Genomic DNA, 24376 nt, shown 5'->3' with positions numbered 1-24376 from the left:
GAAATGCCAAGAACCTTGGTAAATACCTACAATGTAAAGTTGAATAACAATGTTGAGGACAGATCTCTTTGCTTCTGGCCTAGAAAGAAAACATTTAGTTTTCCATTATGAAATTGAACATTAGCTGCAAGTTTTTCATAAAATATCTTTTTTAAAGGCTTATTCTGCATGGAGTTCCTTGGGTTCCTTGGGTCTGAGATCAGAGTTTTCTCCAAATTTAGCCACTTTACTATTATTTCTTTTAAAAATTATTTCTTCCTTGCTGAATTCCAATTATATGATGGTAGACTACATGATTTTTTTTCTCATAAGTTACAGAGGCTTTGCTTATTTTTATTTTCATCTTTTTTTCCTCTTTGCTTTATTTTTGTATTTTCTATTGCTGTGTCTTCAAGTTGACTTATCTCCCCACTACATTTGCCCATATGGTCTTTCTCATGTTAATTCATGCAATGAATTTTTTTTCAGATATTGTGCCATTCTGTTCCAAAAAAAAAAATCTTGTGCTTCTCATTAGGTTCATATTTTCCTTTAAATCCTTGAACATGATTATAATAGGTGCTTTAGAATCCCAATTTGCTAACTTCATCATCTCTGCCATTTTTATCTTTCTATTGGCAATTTTTCCTCCTGGTTATGAGTCACTTTCCTGTTTAGGAACCTCTGTTGTGGTTTTTTTTAAATCAAATGTAGGGCATTTTAAGTTTCACATTACTGAATATCTAGATTGTGTAGTTTTCCCTTAAAGAGCATTGGGTTTTGTTCAAGTTACTTGCAGATTGGCTTCACCTTTTGAAGGTTATATTTAAGCTTTGTTATTTGAAATGTGGAATACATTTTGATAAGAAATGTTCAGCCTTTCTACTAAGGTGTGACAGTTTCAGGTGCTTCACGTAATGTACCTGATCATCAAGGAGGACCTTCCCTTCTCTGGTAGCTTGGATCTCCAGCATCTCCAACCCCTCTAAGAATCATCTCCTTTACATCACCTTGGTCATTCTTTTCCTTGCCTTATGGTGTATCACTCTTTGATTGCACATCTCAGGTGTTCAGCAGTTTTCAGAGGACACCTACGTTATGGCTGCTGCCCCCAGATGAAGGGGCCACACAAACAAAGCTCCTGCCCTGGTTGGGCATCCAGGCACTTGGAAGGCTAGAGCTCCTGCTGGCCATGTCCACTGATGTATTACAAACAGCCCCGCCAGGCCAAACTGTAGGCAAAACAGATGTTTCTGCTTCAAATATGATGTTTTAATGCAAGAAAATACAACCATATCTTCTATTTCCCAAATCAGTACCACTCTCCATTCCCCAAATAGAGAAAAGCAGAGGAGCATCTGCAACACCCCATTCCTCCCCTACCACTTCTCCATCCCAAGAAGCAGCTGCTAACAATGAAGACTCAAGCATAGAGGAGGAGACCTTCTCATGCTGAATTGCTTTCCATCCACAGTCAAAGGACACTTTGGACAATGGAGGTTACAGAGGACCAGCCCCCACTGGCCACCAGACCCAGCAATGATGAGTCCAATAAGACTTAGGAAGACAACAGGGGTTATATAGAAATAAAACAGTCAGCAGGATCTTGTAAGACTCAATCCTCAAATATAGGAGGAGGAAGACAGTCATTTCTTTTTTTCATCTCATTTTTTTTTTTAAAAAATTGCTGATAGTTACATCACAATAAAAGATTTTCCTCCTAGTTCAAGAAAGGAAAGGTGTAATGGGCTTTGTTCCAAAACAGTACAGTATCATTGCCTACCCCAGAAGGCCATATCTTCTCTGAAGACTACAATGGTTATAGCTGTTAAAGCACATGATTTGCATTTGTTCATTATGTAATTTTATTTGCTTGACTTTTTATTTGATATTGTTTGCAGTTGGCACTTAAATAAGAGGTGAACTTCTCTTTTGCCTTGGTGTTTTGGAAATCAAGCGTCCCAGAGTCTATAACTTGATATATACACTTTCAGAATTGAATTTAATCAGATGTTCAAAATGTGAGTTACACATTACCTTGTATTTACACTGTTGGGTTTTTGGTTTGGTTGTTTTTGTTTTTGTTTTTTATTTTTTATTTATTTATTTATTTTGGTACTGTGAATTAAACTGGGGGCACTTAACCACTGAGCCACATTCCCAGCTCTTTTTTTTTTTGAGACAGGGTCAAACTAAGTTGCTGAGGCAGGCCTTGAACTTGAACTTGCAATTCTCCTGCCTCAGCCTGCCAAGTCACTGGGATTACAGGTGTGTGCCACCACACCCAGCTACTATTGGTTTTTATTATTTTCTATTTATTATACTTCTGGAAGTAAGGCTACTTTTTTTTTTTTTTTAAGTAATGCTACTTTTAAAAGATCCCAAACTCACAGATAAATTCCAGCATATCTAGTACTGTTGACTTAGATTCACTTTCTGCCATCCAAATACAATTTTTTAAACAAACTTACTTTTTGGTCCCAAATTGTAACATACAAGGATATATGTGATAATGCTTTGCATTTAAGTAACTTTTCTTCCTCTTAAAAAAAACTGCTTTGGATGTTTGCAGGCAACTAAAACACAATTTAACAATATTGCTTAATCTGACCACAATTTTAAGCAATATATTAAAAGTGTCAAGAAATTCTGGCATGAGATGGCAATTCAGTGAACACAGATAAAATGTTATGTAAATACCTTTTTTTTGTTTGAATTACTGAATTGTAGGTAGAAACTGGTACAATATTAAACATATGAAGAATTACTTTTAGTTAGTAATTGATTGTAGGGCAGTTTCCTCCAAGATTTCAAGCAATGAGTAGAGACTAAAATTATATCAGGCCAGGTTCAGTGGGCCATGCCTGTAATTTCAGCTACTAAGGAAACAGACAGGAGAATGGTACTTTTGAGGTCAACCTGGGCAATTTGGTGAGAACTATCTTAAAATTAAAAAGGGTTAGCACTGTAGTAGCTCAGTGGCAGAGTGCACCTGAGTTCAATCCCCAATACTGCCAAAAAAAAAAAAAAAGTGTGTTTATATGTGTGTGCATATTAGATTTGTTCACTTTCTTATTGTATAGTAAGTTTGAATAAATCTTAGGGGCAATTATCACTTGAATAACATTGTATCTAAGTCTTTTGAATTAAAATTATACCTGAATGAAGTTTTGGTATACATAAAGGATATATGTGTACAATGAGCTTTCCTTTCCTGGGCTTGTTTTTTTTAAAGCAACTGAAAATTACTTATTGTATTTCATTCTAGTCTTTTTATAACAAATAATTGATCAGCATGTAAATATTTGATTTGAACACACTTTAAATTGTCACTACAGCTTCTTAGAAAACAATCTCTACTATACACTATAACAAAGCCCAGGTGAACCAGTGGCCACAGGTTTTGTATGGAAAAGCAGCAGCACCACTCATCCTCATCTCGGGTTGGACAACTGACTGTCCTAACTGAAGCTCAAGGGAGATACACCTGTTTTACTGGAATAATTTTTTTCATATCTAAAAGAGAATTGTTTAATACTTTGAATAAGGATTTATTAAAAATCTATGGTAGGGTGTGGATGTCATTCAGAGATAAGAGTTCTTCCCTAGCATGGGCAAGGCTCTGGGTTTAATCCTTAGCAACTGGAAAAAAATAATAAAATGGCAAGTATACACACACGTGTGCGCGCGGCGTACGCACACGCGACATTTATGCAAAAATTTACTGAGCTTTTAGTCTACAAAGCATCTCTTTGAAACTCTTCCCGCCAACTTCCATCTGCCCCAGCCTCCCTCCACCTTGATTTTGCTCCCTTCAACGTTATTAGCAAAATAACTTGCTTTTCCTGGATCCTTTTTCTGCTTCTGGTTCAGAATGTGCCCTCCAGGCCAAAAACTGGAACAACTGTTTCCATTCCCAAGGGATCCCAGTCCTGCACTCATGGTTATCTTTTGTGTAAAAACATATTTGCCCTGTTTTCAATTCTTTGTTTGTCTGGTAGAGGGAATTGAACCCAGGGCCTCCTGCATACTAGTCAAGCAGTCTACCACCAACTACGCCCTCAGCCCACTTCCCTGTTTTCTGGTTGTTTGTATTAATGAGAGGTCTGGCACTACTATTCCAACATGATCCAGAAGTAGAGATTATGAGGTCCTTAAATGTTTAAGTGAGGCTGGGTTGTTGGCTCAGTGTGAAGCATTTGCCTAGCTGTGTGAGGCACTGGGTTCAGTTCTTAGCACCACATATAAATAAGTAAAAATAGGTGGTCCATTTACAACTAAACAATATTGTTTAAAAAAAGCTTAAGTGAAAGAGATTTACACTTGGAATTTAGAATGAAAAGTAGTATTATTCATATAATGCCAAATTTTCATGAGATTTAAAAAAAAAATTGAGTGTAGATTTATCCATTTTTGCCAAGCTCTAAGAAAAAAAGGTCAAATGAAAACTACCAAAAATGATTTATGAAAAAATTGAAATGAGAAAAATACATTTTAAAAGTGATATCAAATACATAACCCAATGCCAACTAATATTATATAAGCCTATTGGACCTACAAATACTGACTCATGTTGCAATTATTGTGCATGCTCTTCTTGTAGAAATCCCTATGTCCAGGCAATGTGGAGCATGCTGTAATCCCAGCAACTCCAGAGGCTGAGGCAGGAGGACTGAAAGTTCAAAGCCAGCTTCAGCAGTTTAGTAAGGCCCTAAGCAACTTAGAAAAAATATAAATGACCAGGGATGAGGCTCAGTGGTTAAATGCCTCTGGGTTTAATCCTCAGTACCAAAAAACAAACAAAATAAATAAACATTACACCTAAGAGTGATTTTAACCTCTTAGTCAACTGAAAACATTGAGACTCTTTTACACAAAGTAAAAGAGAGCTAATTTAGCAGTGATTGAACTCAGTGCTTACCATTAAGTCAGCCCTTTTTATTTTTATTTTGAGACAGGGTCTTGCTAAGTTGCTGAGGCTGGCTTTGAAGTTGTGACCCTCCTTGCTTCATACTCCAAAGTCACTGGGCTTATAGGTGTGTGCCAGCACCTGGCTGCCAGCTCTTTCAAACCAGTTTTACAGAATAGGAGCCACACACAGCTCATTCCCTTACTTTGTTAGAAACCACCCCCGCATCCAGTATCTGAAGTCATTAACTACTTCATTGTTTTCTAACAGTTGTGTGTTTTATTTTCAGGGTCAACTACTATATGGAGTATTTGAAACATACATGTCAACTTGTGCTTCATTTAAGTATAAAGAAATCGTCTTCCCATTACGAAGTTGTTCAAGTCTTACAACTCAGGTTCAACAAAAATTAGGAACTCAAAAATATATTACTAACAACTCAGAAGAGAAACACAAACACAAATGAATGTAAATTTTTATTTGAATAGTTGACAAAATTTAGAAAGACATTTGGAACATTACAGACTCCTGATGTGGATATAATAGTAGAAACTTTCTTTTGTCATCTTTAAATTTATTTTATTAAAGCACTAAAATAAAATTGGGATAAAAGTAATGGAATATATAACCAAGCTGATTAAAATGAGTGATAAAAATCAAGAGAAATTATTCTGACACTGACCAGTAAATAGTAACAAAATTTTTTTCCAATATGAGGAAGAGTAATCATTGCATAACATATGCATACATAAAAACATGTTGTGCACTTTAAACATATATAATTTGTTACATCTCAATACAGCAGGATAAAAGAGTTCACAATCTAACCTTGAATCAAAAACAATTTTATATTTTTGGGCATCAATTTAGAGGGATCAGGTTCATGGGGGGGAGGGGCAAGAAAGTCTTCCAGCGAGTCTTGAAACCTGAATTCACAGGGGTTATTACTCTTACCAGTTTAAAAAAAGAAAATTATCTAGTTTAAGGCTGCAACTAGATTCTTGGCATAATTCCTATTGCAGAGCAGAAATCTACTTCATTTGTTTACAAGCTTCTTTGCCTTCAATAAATTTACTTTATTAAAGCAGCAAAAAAGTCTGGGGCTATAGTTCAGTGGTAGAACACTTACCTAGCATGCATGAGACCCTGGGTTCAATTCCACTACCAAAAAGAATAAAAAGGTATTACTTCCTTTTGCATAAAAAGTCTTACACTTGGATACATAAGGATAGTTGTGAACACAGAGTTTTGAAGTATTTCTACAATTATTTTATCTTAGAACAGTGCTTTAGAGGTTTTCTCGTCTGGGTCCATCTCAGAGACACTTTTTACCAGCAAGAGAATGGATTCTGTAATAATTGAGTTGGGGATATAACTTGACAACTTACCTTACCAGATACAATGTTTTTCACAGGCTTCAGTAAAGTGGTTCCAGAATCACCACAAAAATAAATTCCTAGTTTCATGGAACTCCTTCCCTAAAGATTACTTAATACTGTTGGGTGATCACGTTTCAGAATTTTTGGTTTTGTACAATGTGCATATATCCCCCAACATCTTCTACAGAGGCTTCCAAGAATCCACCACAAAGCATTAGGATAAAAGGGCCAGGATATTCCCTAAATTGTGCTTGAAACCACCATGTCAGATGAAAAAAGTAGAACATCATTAGACTTCTTTACCAGCTGATTCAAATGAGAATATTAAGACTTACCTCACAAGGTGCAGAGAAAATTGAAAACGACTGAATAAATGCTCGTTAACTCGGGGATTAAATATGGTAGAGCCTAGACTTCGTCCACCAGCTGATCGTATTATATATGGCAGGTGCATTTCTCCTTTTTTAATCGGTGTTTGCTGCCTCTCCCCTCCTTTTCATCTTTTCTTCCCTTCATTTTAATCTTCTCAACCAGCGCTCACAAACAGGTCCTACCAGAACACATCCGCAACCCCAGTCTCAGGCCAGCGAGTCCTCCCTCTGCTCCAGGATCTCGGCCCCTGTCGAGACGCTGCCCGGACTTTCCCATCCGGCTGCTTTCGTCCCGGGCCCCGCCCACATGCGCTCTCACGTGACCGCGCGTGCTCCGCCCCCTGTCTCCGCCTCACGTGATCGCGCCTGGGGAGAAAACGCCTGACCCCAGCCCCGGGCCTTCCCGGTGCAGCCTTTCCTACCTGCAGCTCGTCGACTTCTCGCCCTTCGGTCACCTGCACGTGTCTCCACCCCGACTCGGGGTGTCCCTGGAGCCCCGTCCGCCATGCGGCTCCTGCCTCTGGCCCCAGGTGGGCCCTCGCGGGGCAACTCCCGCCACTTGCCTGCCTGTAGACCAGCGCTGCTGCTGCTACTACTGCTGCTGAGCGGCTGCCTAGGAGCTTCGGGGGTGGCAGCAGGCTCCCGGAGGCCCAATGTGGTGCTGCTTCTCACCGACGACCAGGACGAAGTGCTCGGCGGCATGGTAACTTCCATTTCTGCCCCGCCCCTCCATCTCCCCGGCTGACTCCCTGACTTCTTGCCCTTTTTCCTTAACCCCACCCCCCAAACTGGCTGCGGTGACTCTGGGTCGGTTTGGGTTTGCTACTCAAGGTCCTTCTCAAGCAGCAGCTTTGATGGGCCGCAGGACTGTTTCTTCTTCGGGTTTGATGCACATGTCACACACCCCACAGTGCTGCCAGTCTGGCCCTTACTGCTGCGGAGTTTGCGTTCCCGTCTCGAGATAAACATGTGGACTCCAGTTAAGGATTCGTTGAACCAGTGAGGCCCTGGTGCTGGAAGGAGCACGCAACCGTGATTGCTTTTGTTTTGTATAAGGAGTTTAAAGGCCATAATTTCAATTCCCTTTAGGAAGAACCTGGGTCACCTCTGCATTTGTGCCTGTGTACAGGGTCTGTACCTGATATCTGTAAAATAAGTGCTGATGAAATGAACTAATCTGGTAGGTAGACTGTTGAACTGTTGAGACTGTTTGACCCTAGAGGATCAAGAAAGTTTAATTAGCCTAATGGAACGCCTGGCTAAAGCATTAGGGGCTGTCACGAGACTGGGTGGGTTGGGGGAGGGCGGTACTAGGATGGACCCCAGGGCCTGGCTCATTCTACGTTCTACCATTGAGCTGCATCCCCTTTTTACTTTGAGACAGGATCTCGCTAAATTGCCCAAGCAACCTAGAACTTGAGGTCCTCCTGTCTCAGCCTCCCGAGTAGCTGGGATTATAGGCATGCACCACTGCCCTGGGCACCAAACTTCATTTTTGTCTTCTAGAGAGAGTTGCCACTGTATCTTAAGAGGTTTGAAATGTATGACTTTTATCAACATTTATCCCAACCCCCTTATAAGGTCAGAAATGGGGCTGACCCAAGGCACAGAAGCAAACTGTTGCCTCAAGGCATAACTGACTGGCACTCTGATTCTTGGTCCATCCTTCCTCTCATCTTTAAAAATAAAATAAAAGAAGAAACAGCTTCATTACTTTATTCCTTTCAGTTCTCTTTTTGCTTTCAGCTAAATGCTGAAACAATGAAAACTCTCCAGACAAGAAGTTGATAACTTTTCCTGTGTAGTAACATCCTAGCTCAGTGTTCTTCAAATGAGTGAGTTGTGAAGTCAGTTTAGTGAGTAGCTACTAACATTTTTTGGAATAGTAGAATGGAAATTGTGTTTTACACATGATAATGGTAAGCATATCCATATGTACATGTGTTTTGAGTTGTGAGATACACTCAGAATGTGCTCAACAGTATGTCTTTTCTTGTCTGTTTAATATACTTGTATTTCGAATCCACAGTTCTTCCTCCCACACATACCTCATTGCCTTTTAGTTTCTCCCCAACCATATTGATACCAAGAGTCTTAATTTTGTTTCCCTTCTTTTATTTTGGTTTTGCTCCCATTCCAAATACTATACTTATCCTCCTGCTCACAAAACTCTTATAATTTTGTCCTTCAAGAACGTTTTGTCTAGAAAAACAAGCTCTCAGTGACTAAAGTACTTAAGTAGAAGGTCATGCTTTCATATGTCAAAACAAAATTCATTACTTCAAAGGTGTTCAGAATTCAGTTTCTTTGATTCTCATTGACCACAGTTGTTGATATATTTGTGATCTCTTCCTGTTAGTATGTTAATCTTATTTGCTGCTTTAACCTAGTAGCAGTCTTTTTTATAGGTGTTCATACTGGGGAAAGGAGCCAAAATTGAGTGAAGAGCACAAGTCAAACTTAATGCCCCCAACTCTTCCGAGAATTCTGAATTTTCTTGTAGCCTTTTCCAGAATATTCTGCTAAGTATCTAACAGGGCTTCCAAGGGGAAGAGCTAGGATAAAGACAGCATTTGAGGACCTAGTTGGAATCAGCAGAATGTGAGGTATTTCGTAATTCTGTTTCAATCATCACAGGAATCTACTGCTGTAGATAATTGTCCTTAAAGAAGAGGAAATGAAAATTTACACGTGGTCAGATAATTTGGCCAAGGTTCATTTAACTTGTAAGGGCCAAAGCTTGGGTATTTTATGATCCCTGACCACCATGTTTTTTCCTCCTACAATACTGTGATAATTCTGACTTGTGAGATGTCATTTCACAAACCCATACCAGCATGGTCACTTCTACCATAAAGATTCTTCAGGTGACATTCAGGAATACCAGTGAATTTCTGAATATATATATATATATATATATATATATATATATATATATATATATATATATAAATCTTCATGTATAATAGCTTTGCTTTTGTGGAGAGAGGGAGTCCTCTAATCCAAAAAAGATTACAAATTACTGCCTTGGTTCACAAAATAAACAGTAGTCAACCCTGCAGATAACTCAGGTTGAAGAATTGTAATACTTGGTATGATTTTGGTTTAAGGTGAAATTCTTTCAATCATCTCGATAGCCTATGCAGCTATTGAGTCCTGCTTCATCCTTGACATTTCATTATATTTGTTCCAGGTGGGACTTTGCTTTTACTGTTTTTCCTACGGAACTGTTCTTTTTCATTTCTTGATTTTACTTAAACATCATATGGTGCTATGGGACACACTGTTCTTCACAGAAGCATAAGCAGCTCTTTTAAAAATCATTCACTGTAGGAAAAAGTGACATTTGGATAAAATCTCAAGGAAACCAGGAAAGAAGTCATGGGGACATGTAGGAAAAGAATAAATACAAGCCATTGCTTTACTTAAATAAAATAATTTTCATTGTTAAAAGTTAACCAGGCCTGGTGGCACATGCCTGTAATCCCAGTGGCTCTGGAGGCTGAGGCCAGAGGATTGTGAGTTCAAAGCCAACGTCAGCAACTTAGCAAGGCCCTAAGCAACTCAGTGAGACTCTATCCCTAAATTATTTTTAAAAAGAGAGAGAGAGAGACTGGAGATATGGCTCAGTGGTTAAACACCTCAGGATTCAGTCCCCAGTATCCAAAAAAAAAAAAAAAGTTGGCATTTGACCCAAAGGACTTAAAGTCAGCATACTATAGTGATGCAGTCATATCAATGTCTATTGTCACTCAATTCACAGTAACTAGATTGTGGAACCAACCTAGATGTCTGTCAGTAGATGAATGGATAAAGAAATTGGTATGTATACACAATGGAATATTACTCAGCCTTAAAGAAGAATATAATTATGGCATTTGCAGGTAAATGGGTGGAATTGGAGAATATCATGCTAAGTGAAATAAGACAATCCCAAAATACCAAAGGCTGAATGTTTTTTCTGATAAGTAGATGAAGATACATAACAGGTGGGGGAGGTGAGGAATGTAAGGGAAGAATGGAGGAATGTTGGATTATGTAGAGGGAAATGAGGGGTGGGGTGGGGGCGGGTGAAAGAAAATATAATGGAATGAAACAAACATCTTTACCCTATGTTCATGTATGATTATACAAACGATGGGCCTCTACATTGTGTACAACCAGAGAAATGAAAAGTTGGACCCTATTTGTGTACAATCAATAAGAAATAAAAATTAAAAGCTAGCCATGGAATTATCTGAATTGTCAAAACTTTCAAAGCAACTATACATGGGACCTGGAAAGTAAATGACTCCTTAGGACTTTTGTAGAAGGGATTTGGCTTGGGATGAGTAACACATTTACTCATGAAAACATAAGATTGGCTGCTGCTTTATTTTTTTTTTTTCCCCTGTAGTTGTCGGTGGACATTTATTTGTTTATATGTGATGCTGAAACTCAAACCCAGTGCCTCACACATGCTAGGCAAGCACTCTGTGACACTGAGTTATAACCCCAGTCCCAATTGGTCACTTCTTAATGACATTATGACCTTCACCCAATCAGCCTCTATCCATTTGGATTAGCAGGGATACACATTTTCAGTACAGTGTGGTTTCTTGCCTGGGACTTGTTCCATTAAGCTCATGATATGGTTATCACTTACACTACCATTAGTAGAATAAGGACTACAGTTAGGAATATAAATTTCTTAGACTTACAATCAAAATTCCTATGTAGTCCTGCTTCATCCTCTGGCTTCTGCCTGCCCCTCTGACCTTGTCTTACCTCTTTCCCCTGTACCTCTTGGGCTGTTATTTCCTTAGCCCGGAGGCATCCTCTCCTAATCTTTGTATGACTTCTCTCAGCAGCAAATTCCCTCCTGAAAGAGGCCTTTCGTGATCACCCATCTGAAGTAGTTCCCCCTTTCTACCAGCTCCAGTCACATCATGCTGTCTTATTCTGATCAATGCACTTATGACTACCTGAATGATTAAATTGTCTTGGTCCCCATGAGTATCATGAAGTCAGGGACATTCTTTTTTCCACCATTGCCTAGATCAATGCCTGGCACACATTAAGTGTATAATAAGTGTGTTATGGTCACGTAGTATAGTCTTAAAACCAAGTAAAACTTGGTTCAAGTACTTTTGCATATTGGACAGTTTGACACGTCTCAGTCAACTCGGTTGTTTTCCCCACATTATCATTTTCTCTCCCAGTGTCCTCATGATAACTTGGATTCTTTGTCAAGCTGGTGTTTTGTTCAGTTCACTCTTCTCTTCTGGGAAAATATCTTTTCTGGTGATATTTTGAGTACTGGTGACATTGCCTCTGAAGGTTAGCACAGACCTACGCTGCTAGTGTTTCTTGTGATCCTGTTAAAGATCTACTCTTGAAATTATCAAAGCTCATCTTAAATTGGAATTCTCATTCTTTTGGCCTTATAGTTCCTTAGATTTTCTATTATCAATATAAAACAATGGGGAAAAGCCATTTATACATTGTTGAAAATGAGCCTTTTATTAGTCTAGTATATTGGAGTATCAATCTTTAGGAAATTAATACACAAAATAACTTACCAGTGCATTTGGTGTGGTCTTAGGTTTCAAAGGTATTTTAGAATCATCATAAACTGCCTTGTATTACAACTAACAGAGCCTCTTTGATAGTGCTTTTTGCTCTGGAAAGTGAATAAAGATTATTGGTATTCCTTTTATTTGTATTTAAATTCATACTGTTATCACTCTAGGATGAAGTTAATTTTTCTCAGCAGTTGTCAATCTTAGATTTTGAACAAAAGATAAAAAGTCAGGATATAAACAAAGCAATTTTTGGCTAACTTTCTACCTGATAAGGCTCTGTTAAATCTGCCTGCTACCTGGTTCAGGTGGTGACGTGTCTGGTCGCCTCCAGGTGGTGAGCTGGAAATTAAATAGTGTGTGTCTGGGCTCCACCACTGAGATTTGAGGCCATCCCCCGATCAAAGCCTTGTTTGTCAGAATCTAATTGTTGTTTCTCTTTTAAAGGGTGGGTGGTAACTTTCATATCATTTTTAATATTCTAATTCTAAAGATGAATTCATGGAGATAGGCCAGCACTCTCTGCCTTCTAAGGTGACTAGTAACGAATAAGGGAAGGACGCCAAAATTGTATTACATTAAAATCAGCATCACTGGAATAATGTCTTCAGCTGTGAGCTTTCCCTTCTTGCTTGTGTTGCAGACCCCTGTACTTTTGCACAGGGTACTAAACAACTATTGCCAACTGTAGATTCTGGTTTATCTCCAGAATTATACAACGCTTGGCTATTGCTTAGTGACAAAGCTGACAATTGGGAATAAAAAAATATGTAAAAAGTCACAAGTTTTGGTCTGGGTGTTTTATCAGAAGAAATGTTTAATGTATAATTACTTACTTTACAGACACCACTAAAGAAAACCAAGGCCCTCATTGGAGAGATGGGAATGACTTTCTCCAGTGCTGTAAGTTTCGAAACTAATTTTGTTAGATTTTGTGTTTATAAGAAGAAATACTCTTCTGGAAGTCTGGTGTAGTCTGTGAAGAGTTTTTTATAGTTAAATGTCTGAGCTGAAGGAAGGACTTTATATATATAATGTTATATAGATTTTAATTGAATTATTACTTCCTGTCAATTGAAGATCAGTTGTAGGTATTTGCTAAGCCAATCTGTGCTACAACTCAGAATCAGAGAATTTTATCTAAAACCTCAGTTTTAGATTTGAAAATGGATTGATAGAAGCAAGTGATGTTTATACTATGTTACCTATTCTATGGTTAAACCCAATTAACTGATAGTCAGACCTGACAAAGATAATAGCACCTAAAAACATGTATATTTATACACAATATAAATACACTAAAAGTTATGCTTCACATATATAATATCAAAATACATTCTATTGCTGTGTATAACTAATAAGAATAGATTTAAAAATTAATAAAATAGAAATTTAAAAAAGTACAGATGCAAAGATCCAAAATAAAATGCTACCAATTCAAATTTAGGAGCCATACATATAACCCAGTAAGTGGTAGTCTAGGAATGGAAGGATTGCTTAATACCAGGAAATCTGCACAGTGAAACAATGTTAGACCTAAGAGAGCATAGATTCTAGAACCAGACTGCCTAGTTTTGAATACCTGTTCATTTATGTACCTCTGTAACCTTGGGTGAGTTATTTAACCTCTGGTTCTTGGTTTCCCCATTTGTAAATAGTTAACCAAAATCTATCTTAGGGTTATTGTTCAGTGAGTCAATGCATGTAAAGCTACATGATGTTGGGTTTTCCATTGTCTGTCTACATGATATTAGTAGTTGAAAGAAGGAAAGCTAATCCTTTTTTTGTTGTTGCTGTTGTAGGTTAACACAATATCTTTATTTTTATGTGGTGCTGAGGATTGAACACAGTGCCTCACACACGCTAGGCAAGCGCTCTACCACTGAGCCACAGCCTAGTCCCAGGAAAGTTAATCTTGATATTTGAAAGCTGTCTGAAATTTTAGCTGTCTGAAAGCTGTCTGAAATTTCCTGGTAACCTTAAATTGTTAGAATATATCCTTACAATATATATCCTTGCATATTTCAAATAACTAGCACACTTAATACTTAAGGTGAGAAACTTAGGACATTGTTTGGAATGAGACAAAGACAATAATTTTTTATGTTCTGGACTGTCTAGTCACCATCATAAGTCTAGATTGAAATAAATTTGAACTATTAGAAGTCAAAAATATTTCCACTCTTGTATTTTTGACCTAGAAAACAGAATTGTTTGAAATTGTGTGTGGTGCTGGGGATTAAACCCAGGACCTCATTCATGCTAACCAAAGCACTGAGCTACATTCTAAGCCTTTTATTTTTTGACACAGGGTCTCATTAAGTTGCCCAGGCTGGCCTTCAATTTGTGATCCTCCTGAGCAGCTGGGGATTACAGGTGTACACCACTATACCTGGCTAGAAAACTTGGTAAATTAATAGAATTCAGTAAGGTGGAAATGAAAAAGTAAAAATAACTTTTCTTCTGTATGAGTTAGAGAAGTAGAAGAGATCTTATTCATAATAGCAGTAAAATGTGAACACTCTAGGAATGATCTGGTGATGTCCAGAATGGTTTAAGACCTATATAAAGTTATAGTACTTAACAAAAGATAAAAATACTTACATAGATATATACAACATTTTCTGTGGTAAGACACTTAAATTTGTTCTAATCAGAATCTCCACAAGACTTTTTCTAGACTCAAATGATTCCAAAAGTTATCTGGAAGGCTGGGAGTGTAGCTTAGTGTGGAGCACTTGCCTAGCATGTGTAAGACCCTGGGTTTGATACCCAGTAATAACACATGTAATTATCTGGAATGATAAATAGGTAATAACAATAAAGCTATTTTATTTTTGATACTGGGGATTGAACCCACAGTCTTGTGCATGCCAAGCTCTCACGCTACCACTGAGTTATACTCTTGAGGTTTTTTTAATTTTGTTTTGTTTTGGTTTTTTGAGGAAGAAATTAACCATACATTAAAATGTGATATGGAGATACAATAAGCAGTGTGATAAGGGCCATAAAATAGGTCAGAAAACATAAAGGGAAAGAATTAAGAATTTCCACTGTTAAAATTACAGAAGTCAAATTAAGAACAAAAATAAAAAAGGGAAATATTTGTAATGTGACTAAATCTTTGTTTACTGCAAATCTTAGGTTACAAGAGGCCAAAGTCCAGGAGGGAAAAATGAGCAAAATACATAAACTAACTCTTCACATAGACAATTGGTCACTGTGCATGTAGATAACACTCTTCCTCAACAGTATTTTAAAAATGCCAGTCTGGGCTGGGGGTGAAACCCAGTGGCAAAGCACATGGTTAGCATGTGCAGGGTCCTGGTTTAATCCTCATCACAAAGCTAAATCCAACTTGAAAAGCAAAAAAAAAAAAAAAAAAAAAAAAAACCCCATAAAAGGAACAGTATCCAATGTTAGCATGAATATATTTGATCATCCCTTTCCTGCTGGTGTTAGTTTTAACTTCAATAAAGTGGTTTATTGGGCAGAAAGGAAAAAGGTTGTTGATAGTAGCTCAGGAAACATAAGACAGGTAGGGGGAATCCAGTGTGGAAAGTGTTAGAAGAAATGTGTAAAGCTACAGATGAGCCTGAAAAGGAACCTCTGCTCAGCTGAGATTCAAGTAGCCTTCTTTGTCTTTGGTTAAGACCTTGCATATGAATATTATTGCCAAATAGTGTTCCTTGCATATGAATATTATTTCTTTGGCAGACAAGATGAGAATTACTCTTATTCTTCAGACAGAAACCAAATGAAAAAGAAATTCTCTTGGTTTGTCTTACCTGTTTTGATGGCTGCATTATGTGACTTAAAGCAGCTCCACTGTACATCATATGTAAAGAAAATCTCTGTTCCATGAGAAATTAAAATTTTGAAGTTGAGTATTGAGAAGCTTCCTTTTATTGTCTTTAGAAGTGATGAAAACTTCATCATTCTTGTTTAACTGTGTTTTGCTTCTATTTGTAGTATGTGCCAAGTGCTCTGTGCTGCCCCAGCAGAGCCAGTATCCTGACAGGGAAGTACCCACATAATCATCACGTCGTTAACAACACTCTAGAGGGAAACTGTAGTAGCAAGTCTTGGCAGAAGATCCAAGAACCAAATACGTTTCCAGCAATCCTCAGATCATTGTGTGGTTATCAAACCTTTTTTGCAGGGAAATATTTAAATGAGGTATGTTGAATGGCCTGTTCTTCCCCCTCCCCTTATAACAGCTTTTTCAGTGTTAATTGATATTTGCAGTAATTTCTCTTTTTTCAGTAGTGTCAATTCAAGTCATGTTACAGGGTTGGGGTGTGTGTTGTTTTTTTCCTCATCTGCTCATGGATTACAGGAACCTGTGTACATGTTTCGGGTACTGTAGTTTCTCTTCCTATAAATAGTCCTAGAAGCATTTATTTTAAAATTGTCCTAAGACTGCCATTGTCGGTTGCATCTTCCCTTTTCCACAGGACTTCTACTTGTTGTGTGGCTGTATCTTTTCTTTCCATTTCCCCTTTATTAGGATCAGAATGAAGAATTTTTTCTTTTTAGGTTTTTTTCCTCACATTTCTTAAAATCTTTTCCGAATTATAACAGTTGAATACTTAACTTCAACCTGAGAAGTGAGAACAGACTGTGGAGAGACCGTAATAAAGGGAAAGTACCCAGAGTCTGGGGCAGTCAGACCATTATAATGACTGAGTGGTTGTTGTGCTGGCCTCAGGCCTGTATAGAGTGATACCTCATTGTGACATGTTGGGACCAGGTTTCGTGGCCTCAGGTCTACTACATTGGCCTTAGCTTTTAGTCAAAGACCAAGCTTAAAATAGAGTACTTGGGGGTTGGAGCTATAGCTCAGTTGGTAGAGTGCTTGCCTTGCAAGCACAAGGCCCTGGGTTCAATCCCCAGCACCATCAAAAAAAAAAAAAATAGTGTAATTGGTGATATTTGGGGTTAGCTTTCAGAGTTAGCTTAGGAATGCAGAACAAAGAAAAGATGTACGTTTTCTTATACTTTATCTGTGGTTGCTGGAGGTCTTAATATCTGATCTGAATTTTCTGCTAGTTTGCTTCTTCTCCCCAGTAGTTAGGGGGATCTGCAGTCTTGTGGGTTTAAAGGAAAAAAATCAGTTTGAAAGAATTGAGAGATAGGAAATGTGGTGTGATACTCAGTTATGGTGTTGGTGTGTGTCATAAAGAGAATATATGCTTCTTTGAATATTGCAGGTCATCTGAGTATATGAAATTAGGAGAAAACTTTCTAGTACAGAGAGATAGTTCTCAGGGATTCTGCCTTAAATAGGCAGTTTTAAAAATTATCGAGGGACTGGAACTGCAGCTCAGTGGCAGAGTGCTTGCCTATCACATGTGAGGTACTGAGTTCCATCCTTAGCACCTCATACGAAAAATAAAGGTATGATGTACAACTACAAAAAAATTTTTTTAAAACTTGTTGAAATAAGGTGGGAATGGTCTGTGGTCTCTTCACTTATTCTTCTCATCAGATAAGTTGTGCTCCAAAAGTAGATTTCATCAGGGCAACTGAAGTAATAGACTAGATAGCTCAGTCTAATTCTTTTTGCTGTTATTAGCCACCGTGTCAGTTGGACCATTCATTCTGTGCCATCGTGGCTCAGTACTTACTCCTGAATAGGTCATGTAGGGTAGGCTACATGGACTTTTTCTGTAGCGGACTATATAGTATATGTTTTAGGCTCTGCAGGCCACACTTCTCTGTCTGTTGGCAGCTTGCCTGCTGTGCCACCACTGTAGCACGAATGCAGCCGTAGATACTATGTAAGCAAATGAGCAGGCTATATTCAAATAAAAGTCTGTCACTGAAATTTGAATTTCCTGTAACTGTCACATTTCGCAAAATATTTTCCTTTTGATAGTTAAACTTTTAAATAGTTAAAAAATTTTAGTATTTTAACCATACAAAACAGTTGGGAGACCATATTTGGCCCACTGGCTATGGTTTGCCATTTTAGCTTAAGAAGTTCCTAGGATTATAGAGTTCTACACTTTTTTATTAGTCTGTGTGTTGAGGAAAATTGAGCACCTATTCTGTGTCAGGCACTGGTCTAAAAAGATTCAAAATTTCCTGTTCTTTATGGTCTGGTCATGTCTGAGGAGTTCTAATGTCTTACTTGTCTGTCTTTTCAGTATGGAGCTCCAGATGCAGGTGGACTAGAACATGTCCCTCTGGGCTGGAGCTATTGGTATGCTTTGGTAAGTGATTATTAAAGTCAGTGCCAATTACACACAGCCCTCCTGATGCAAAGCACTTACTCTCTAATTTAACCCTGATACCAACATAACTTTTTCTGCTTCTGCTTAATTGTTTTGTCTCCTTAAAGAAGTCTGTTGACTGGTGAGTCACTCCATTCTGGGATGTTTTTCTTGCATTACAGAGGGTTTAGCAATGTAGTTTGCTGTTCTCCCTGGCCCATTTTTGACTTTTAAAGTAGAACAAATTATTGAAACCATGCTAGTCTTTGATAAAACCCTTGTCAGAAAAATCAATTAAATATTGACATGAGTAATTCCCTTTTTTTATGTCTTACTGCTTTTTAAATAGTACAGTTTAGCCCAGCATAGGTTTAGTTCTTCATTTTGTGTTGACCTCATACCAAATTTTACTTTCCCCTTTTAAATAGGAAAAGAATTCTAAATATTATAATTACACCCTCTCTATCAATGGGAAAGCACGGAAACATGGCGAAAATTACAGTGTGGACTACCTGACAGATGTTCTGGTGAGTTTCTGGAACTCTGCCCTTGCAGGTTTGGCTCACATTGGGTTAAGGCTCTGCCTAGAAAACCTCTAGTCTTGTTTGTGTCAGGTGACATAAATGTGTAATGTTGTGGTCTACCTGCCAAAGAATATGTTTTAATTGAATTAAAAATTCCTAAGGGTGTTTTTCTTATATTCTTGAAATTCTAGCAACAAATCCCTTTTCCAAAGGGTAAGCACTAACACCTTTGTTAGGGGCTCCTTTTTTTTTTTTTTTTTTTTTTTAAATATAGCTGTACTTTGGATTGAATGTTCACTCTGCCACTAAGCTACATCCCCAGCCCTTTTACTTTGAGACAAGGTGTTGCTAAATTGCCCAGGCTAACCTTGAACTTGTGATCTTTCTGCCTCAACCTCCCAAGTAGTTAGGATTGTAGATGTGTGCCACTGTGTGCCACTGGGGATCCCACTCTTGGCCCCAAGCTAGAAGGTAGTAACTTCATAGGCCTCTGCATAGGTGGAGGCATAGAGATGTTCCGTGGTCATTGTGTGCATAAATCACTAAAAGGTGAATTTGGGACTTCACGTTCTGAAGTATCCTTAATGGAAATACTTCATAGTGCATTTATTCACCAAATGGGTCAGCACCAGGCACAGTAGGCATTTTGTAGTAAGTGAAGCAAAGTCTATTCTGTGGAAGGTAACTTGTGGCAGAATTTATTTATGCTATGTGTGTGGGCATATACACATGTTCATTTGTTGCTTCATTAGATAATAGAGAAATAAGGGTGGGAGGCTACTAGGTAGGTAACATTAAGCATCTAAAGGAGGTGAGAGTGAGCTGTCCCTCAGGGGAAAGAATGCCACAGGCAAGGGGAACAGTGAGTGTGAGAGCCCTGATTGAGCAGGAGTACCCCTGGCACATCTGAGAAACCACAAGGAAGCTGATAGAGGTCAAGTAAAGTAGGTGGATGGGAAGGTGATAGGAAGTAGATGTCTTCAGCATGTTGAGCTAGTGTTAGGAACAAATGAAGGTGTGAATCAGAACAATGAAAAACAGCATCTATGTGGGGTGCTTTCATTCTCATAAAGGATCTCCTGATAAGCAAATGAAATATGTAAATCTACATAAGTTAAAATTCTGGGGTGACATGTTTGTTTTGGCCTTTACTTTTGGTGCCAAGGATTGAACCTAGGCTTTGTGTGTGCTAAGCAGCTGATATACCACTAACCTACATCCTCAGTCCCAGGATTTGGGTTTAATATTCATTTAGTTTAGCTACTTCAGCTGGCATAATTGACATCTACTTTCTATCTATTTTCATAAGGTTATGGTAACTTTTTTTTTTTTTTTTTTTTTTTTTTTTGCGGTGCTGGGGATTTGAACCCAGGGCCTTGTGCTTGCAAGGCAAGCACTCTACCAACTGAGCTATATCCCCAACCCAGGTTATGGTAACTTAATTCACCTTTCCCATTTTTGAGAATTAGATTTATTCTCTTATATTCTTGATGTCATCTAATATATATATGCTGTTTCATTTATGTAAATTAATACCAAAATGACCAAATTATTTCATTCCATATGGGTGACATAACAATTTCTAGATCATGTAAAGTCATCAAGACCTCTCAGTTCCTTTTTTATGATGGTATGCTTTTCAGTTTTTTAAACATTGCCTAAAAACCAAATGTTGTGTTCCAACAGCATGCTTGCACATGACCATGAAATAAGATCTTGCACTGAGATGTACAATTAAGATAATCTTGTACTCTCTGCCCACCAGAGGACATTTTATCTATTAAGTACTGAATTGTTGGGTAGGGTAGGAGGTGACGTATCTTTGTATGTGCAGGCTAATGTCTCCTTGGACTTTCTGGACTACAAATCCAACTCTGAGCCATTCTTCATGATGATCTCCACTCCAGCACCTCATTCACCTTGGACAGCTGCACCTCAGTACCAGAAGACTTTTCAGAATGTGTTTGCACCAAGAAACAAGAACTTCAATGTCCATGGAACGGTAGCCTCCTCAACCCTTGAATTTAAGCCATACTCAGTATAAGTAATACTATAGAAAACCTTTGAGCCATGTAGTAGATTTTCTTTCAACATATTGTAGGGGTAATGCACCTCTCCCTAGGACAACAAATAGTATAGACTTGCTTCACAGGTAGAGATAAGGTACCTGCCACACATCCAGGGAGCAGCTAGGGAATCTGCGGAAAATGGTAAAGAATGCCATCTTCTCTGATTACAGGAGTGTCACTCAGGCTTTTCTAGTAACCTGTGGGTTGGCTTTCCTCCCTCCTGGCAATGTCTGAGACATGTCCCAGGGGATGTCCCCACATCACCCCAAAACTCGTTGGTCCAAGGCATAGAAAGAACAGGGGTGACACAGTACCATGTACTTTGGAAAGGAAATTGAGTGGCGGGGGGGAGGGAGCCAACACAGGAGACATGATTACAGGCCACAGCAACCCAAATATTTGCTTCATGTGCCAGTTAACTATTTCTTCCTCTCAGTCTTAAGTGGTTGCATTGCCCTGTTTTCCTACCCAGGATATTCACTGTCCTAGGTCCCTGGAAAGATCCTATCATAGCATTTCTTTAGTTAATAGGTTATACTTTCCTTGGCCCAAGGTATGGGCAGTTCCTGGTTCAAAGTCAGAAGGTCTCCACTGCCTCATGTCTGTTCCCCAGAAATCATAATTGCTTATAAGGTTGTAGAGGGAATGAGTCTTGAATTCAGACGCAGTACTACCAATTTCTGGCTGTGAAATGAGCAAGACACCTTAAAATGGAAGATCCCAGTCCCTCTTGAAACTATTGTGAGGATTACAGACATCTGGCACACTTCTGACACGCTGTATGTAGGCTTATCTTGTTGAATGATTTTTGAAGCTGAGTAACCTGGGTTTTAAACTGGAGAGGTAGTTTCAATTTGTTTTCAAACAGGAGTTCATTGAAGTTACCATGACTGATAAGTTTGGAAACTTGGGATTAAATTAGTCATTTTGTTTCATCGCTGACCAAAAATAATAAGTAAAAATTATTCTGTTACACTCCAGAATTGTGTGGTTGAATGTGAATTTCCAGAAGGGAAGGATATGTTATATAGCATTTCTCAGACTTACTAACTAAAAAGCACTTCTGAGGAGTATGATTTGGTAGATGCTAACTTAGAATACTGTGAATAGACAGGAGAGAATTAATAGTATATGAGAAGTTTTTGTTTAAAAATATGACTTTCATTTGGATGACTCCTCCAGATTTGGACTTGAAGTTTTAAGAAACTGCTGTGATAGGATTTTCCCCAAGGATCTAGTGCAGTGAATATCTTGGGCACGAAAATAGAGGGCAATGAAATAACTCATTCGGCAAAACTTAGAGAACGGTAAAGTTAATATTAACCTGTTTAGAATTATAGTAGTTATAAATGTAATCCCATGTTAGCTAATGGTTTCCCAATGATGTTCACTAAAGTCTTTTATTAATGTTGCTAATAAAGGAGCTAAGGCATTTTATAGTTTGGAAGGTGATGGGAAGCTGAAGAATGAGTGATAGAGTGGATCTGAGAAATTTCCTTTTTAGGAGTACAGGGGAAGGGAGAGAATCTGACGTTAAATGGGTTCAGTTAATTCCTTTCCCCTAAAATATGAAATGATTCTTTTTATTATCAACTTTAGTAATCTAGTAGTTTAACTATGGTGACTTGGTGTTAACCTTTTTTCCCTTCTAAATTTTAGAACAAGCACTGGTTAATTAGACAAGCAAAGACTCCAATGACTAATTCTTCAATACAGTTTTTAGATAATGCATTTAGGAAAAGGTAAGAACTGCTGCTTTTTCAGTCTGAGTGGTTTTAAGGATGGGTGACTATACCACATTGTCTTCAAAACAAAAACAGGGAAACAAATCCATGGGAAAAATGCTTTGGGGCATCTGCTGCATTAGAAGCATGCAGAGATACCTTTACATTTAGGTGTACAAGGTAGCTTTTGGCCCCCAAGACTAATTAAACCATCCATTTTTAGGACTTATTAAAGAATACTGCAAATTTAAACCATTCAGTTGATTTTTTTTTTTTTTTTTTTTTTTTTTTTTTTTTTTTTTTCCCTTAAAGGCAAGGTCATTTGGTGAGAACTTAACCCAAATACTGAGCAAAATATTTGCCTTTGCTATTTGGAATTTCAAGACATTCTCAGTCAGTTTTTAAAAATCTATTATTTAAAGTTTATTTAGTTTAGACCAGAGGTCAGCAAACAACTTCTGTAGGGCCAAAAATAAAAATAGTAAATATTGTAGGTTTGCAGACCATTTATTCTGTCAGAACTACTTAGTTCTGCTGTTCCAGCATAAAAACAGCCCTGGACAATGTGACTAAGCATGGCTGTGTTCCAATCAAACTTAAAAAGATAGACAACTGTAGCCCATGGGCCTTAGTTTGCCAGGCCCTAGTTTAGATGACTAAACAATGTTGTATAATAGCACTATTTGAATTAATCTCTACTAATTGGTACTGAATTGAGAACTTTCCTTTCTTATTCTCCTCATCACCAGTGGTTGTGAAAGTAAAGCTAACTAGTTGTGAAAAGCCTCGTTTATTTCTTTGGAAATATTTAACTTAAGAAAATTTCAGAACATAATTCATCCCAAGGTCCTGGCTGTGGCAAAGTTTGGGGAATGGAGCTTTGGAATTTGAGTGTGTAGGGTTTTTTGGGAGGGACAGGTATTTTTGTTTTTGCCTGTCTTCTCTTCCCCATATTGATAACCTGAGCCATTGCCCCTGAAATCCCTTCTCCACCCTGTGTTCACATCCAGGTGGCAGACTTTGCTCTCTGTTGATGACCTTGTGGAGAAACTGGTCAAGAGATTGGAATTCACTGGGGAGCTCAACAACACTTACATCTTTTATACCTCAGACAATGGCTATCACACAGGTAAGAGTCAGGTACTCCTGTCATCTTTGAGAGCATGTCTGCTTTTTCTACCCAGTAGAAAAAGTAGCCCTGGCAGGAATTCTAGTGCTTTAATACTGCAGGTTTGCCAGAGCAAGGGTCTTGCCCTCCGGACCCCCTTGTTTAGTGGGCTTGCCATTCTAAAGAAGAGAAACTAGGTTTTGTGATTCATATACTCAGGCAGTGATCTGGGAACCAGAGCAAAAAAAGCTTGATGGACTGGTGGCAGGCTTTATGGAAACTGAACTTGGTTTTAAAGATAAGTGGGACTTAAAAAGTAGGGGTACCATATTCTTTACAGGAGGACCAAGAGAAGATGGTCTTTGCGGGGCACATTCTGTCTTGCTGAATTTTGGAATCTGGTTTTGGGGTGGTATTTGTTTTTCAAAAATACAGAATGAGTTAGCTCCATGTCCTTCCCTTTCATCCTTTCAGCTTGAATTTTTTTGTGTGTTTGTGCTAGAGATCGAATCCAGGGCCTCACATATACTAGGC

The 24376-nt window shown here is 38.2% G+C and overlaps 1 protein-coding gene and 1 long non-coding RNA gene across 2 annotated transcripts in view; one reads left to right on the top strand and one right to left on the bottom strand.

Moving 5' to 3' along the window:
- Positions 1-635: 635 nt before the first annotated feature.
- On the bottom strand, positions 636-6908 carry LOC306660951. Its single transcript, XR_013763798.1, has 3 exons — positions 6603-6908; positions 6018-6049; positions 636-1211 (listed from the first exon to the last, which is right to left on the bottom strand). It is a non-coding gene; the product is annotated as an uncharacterized lncRNA (long non-coding RNA).
- A 75-nt stretch (positions 6909-6983) lies between these two features.
- GNS (glucosamine (N-acetyl)-6-sulfatase) overlaps positions 6984-24376 on the top strand; it is a 38390-nt gene continuing 20997 nt past the window's right edge. Inside the window, exons 1-8 of the mRNA XM_079139686.1 lie at positions 6984-7341; positions 13043-13102; positions 16172-16378; positions 18352-18417; positions 18846-18944; positions 20776-20943; positions 22670-22752; positions 23745-23863. Coding sequence (XP_078995812.1) covers positions 7144-7341; positions 13043-13102; positions 16172-16378; positions 18352-18417; positions 18846-18944; positions 20776-20943; positions 22670-22752; positions 23745-23863 — 1000 coding nt within the window. The 5' untranslated portion in view covers positions 6984-7143. The remainder of the gene's footprint in view (positions 7342-13042; positions 13103-16171; positions 16379-18351; positions 18418-18845; positions 18945-20775; positions 20944-22669; positions 22753-23744; positions 23864-24376) is intronic.

The sequence above is a fragment of the Sciurus vulgaris genome (genome assembly GCF_902686455.1).
Source record: "Sciurus vulgaris genome assembly, chromosome: 5".
NCBI classification, from domain to species: domain Eukaryota; kingdom Metazoa; phylum Chordata; class Mammalia; order Rodentia; family Sciuridae; genus Sciurus; species Sciurus vulgaris.
The sequence above is the reverse complement of the archived record's forward strand: the minus strand, read 5'-3'. Positions and strand labels throughout refer to the sequence as shown.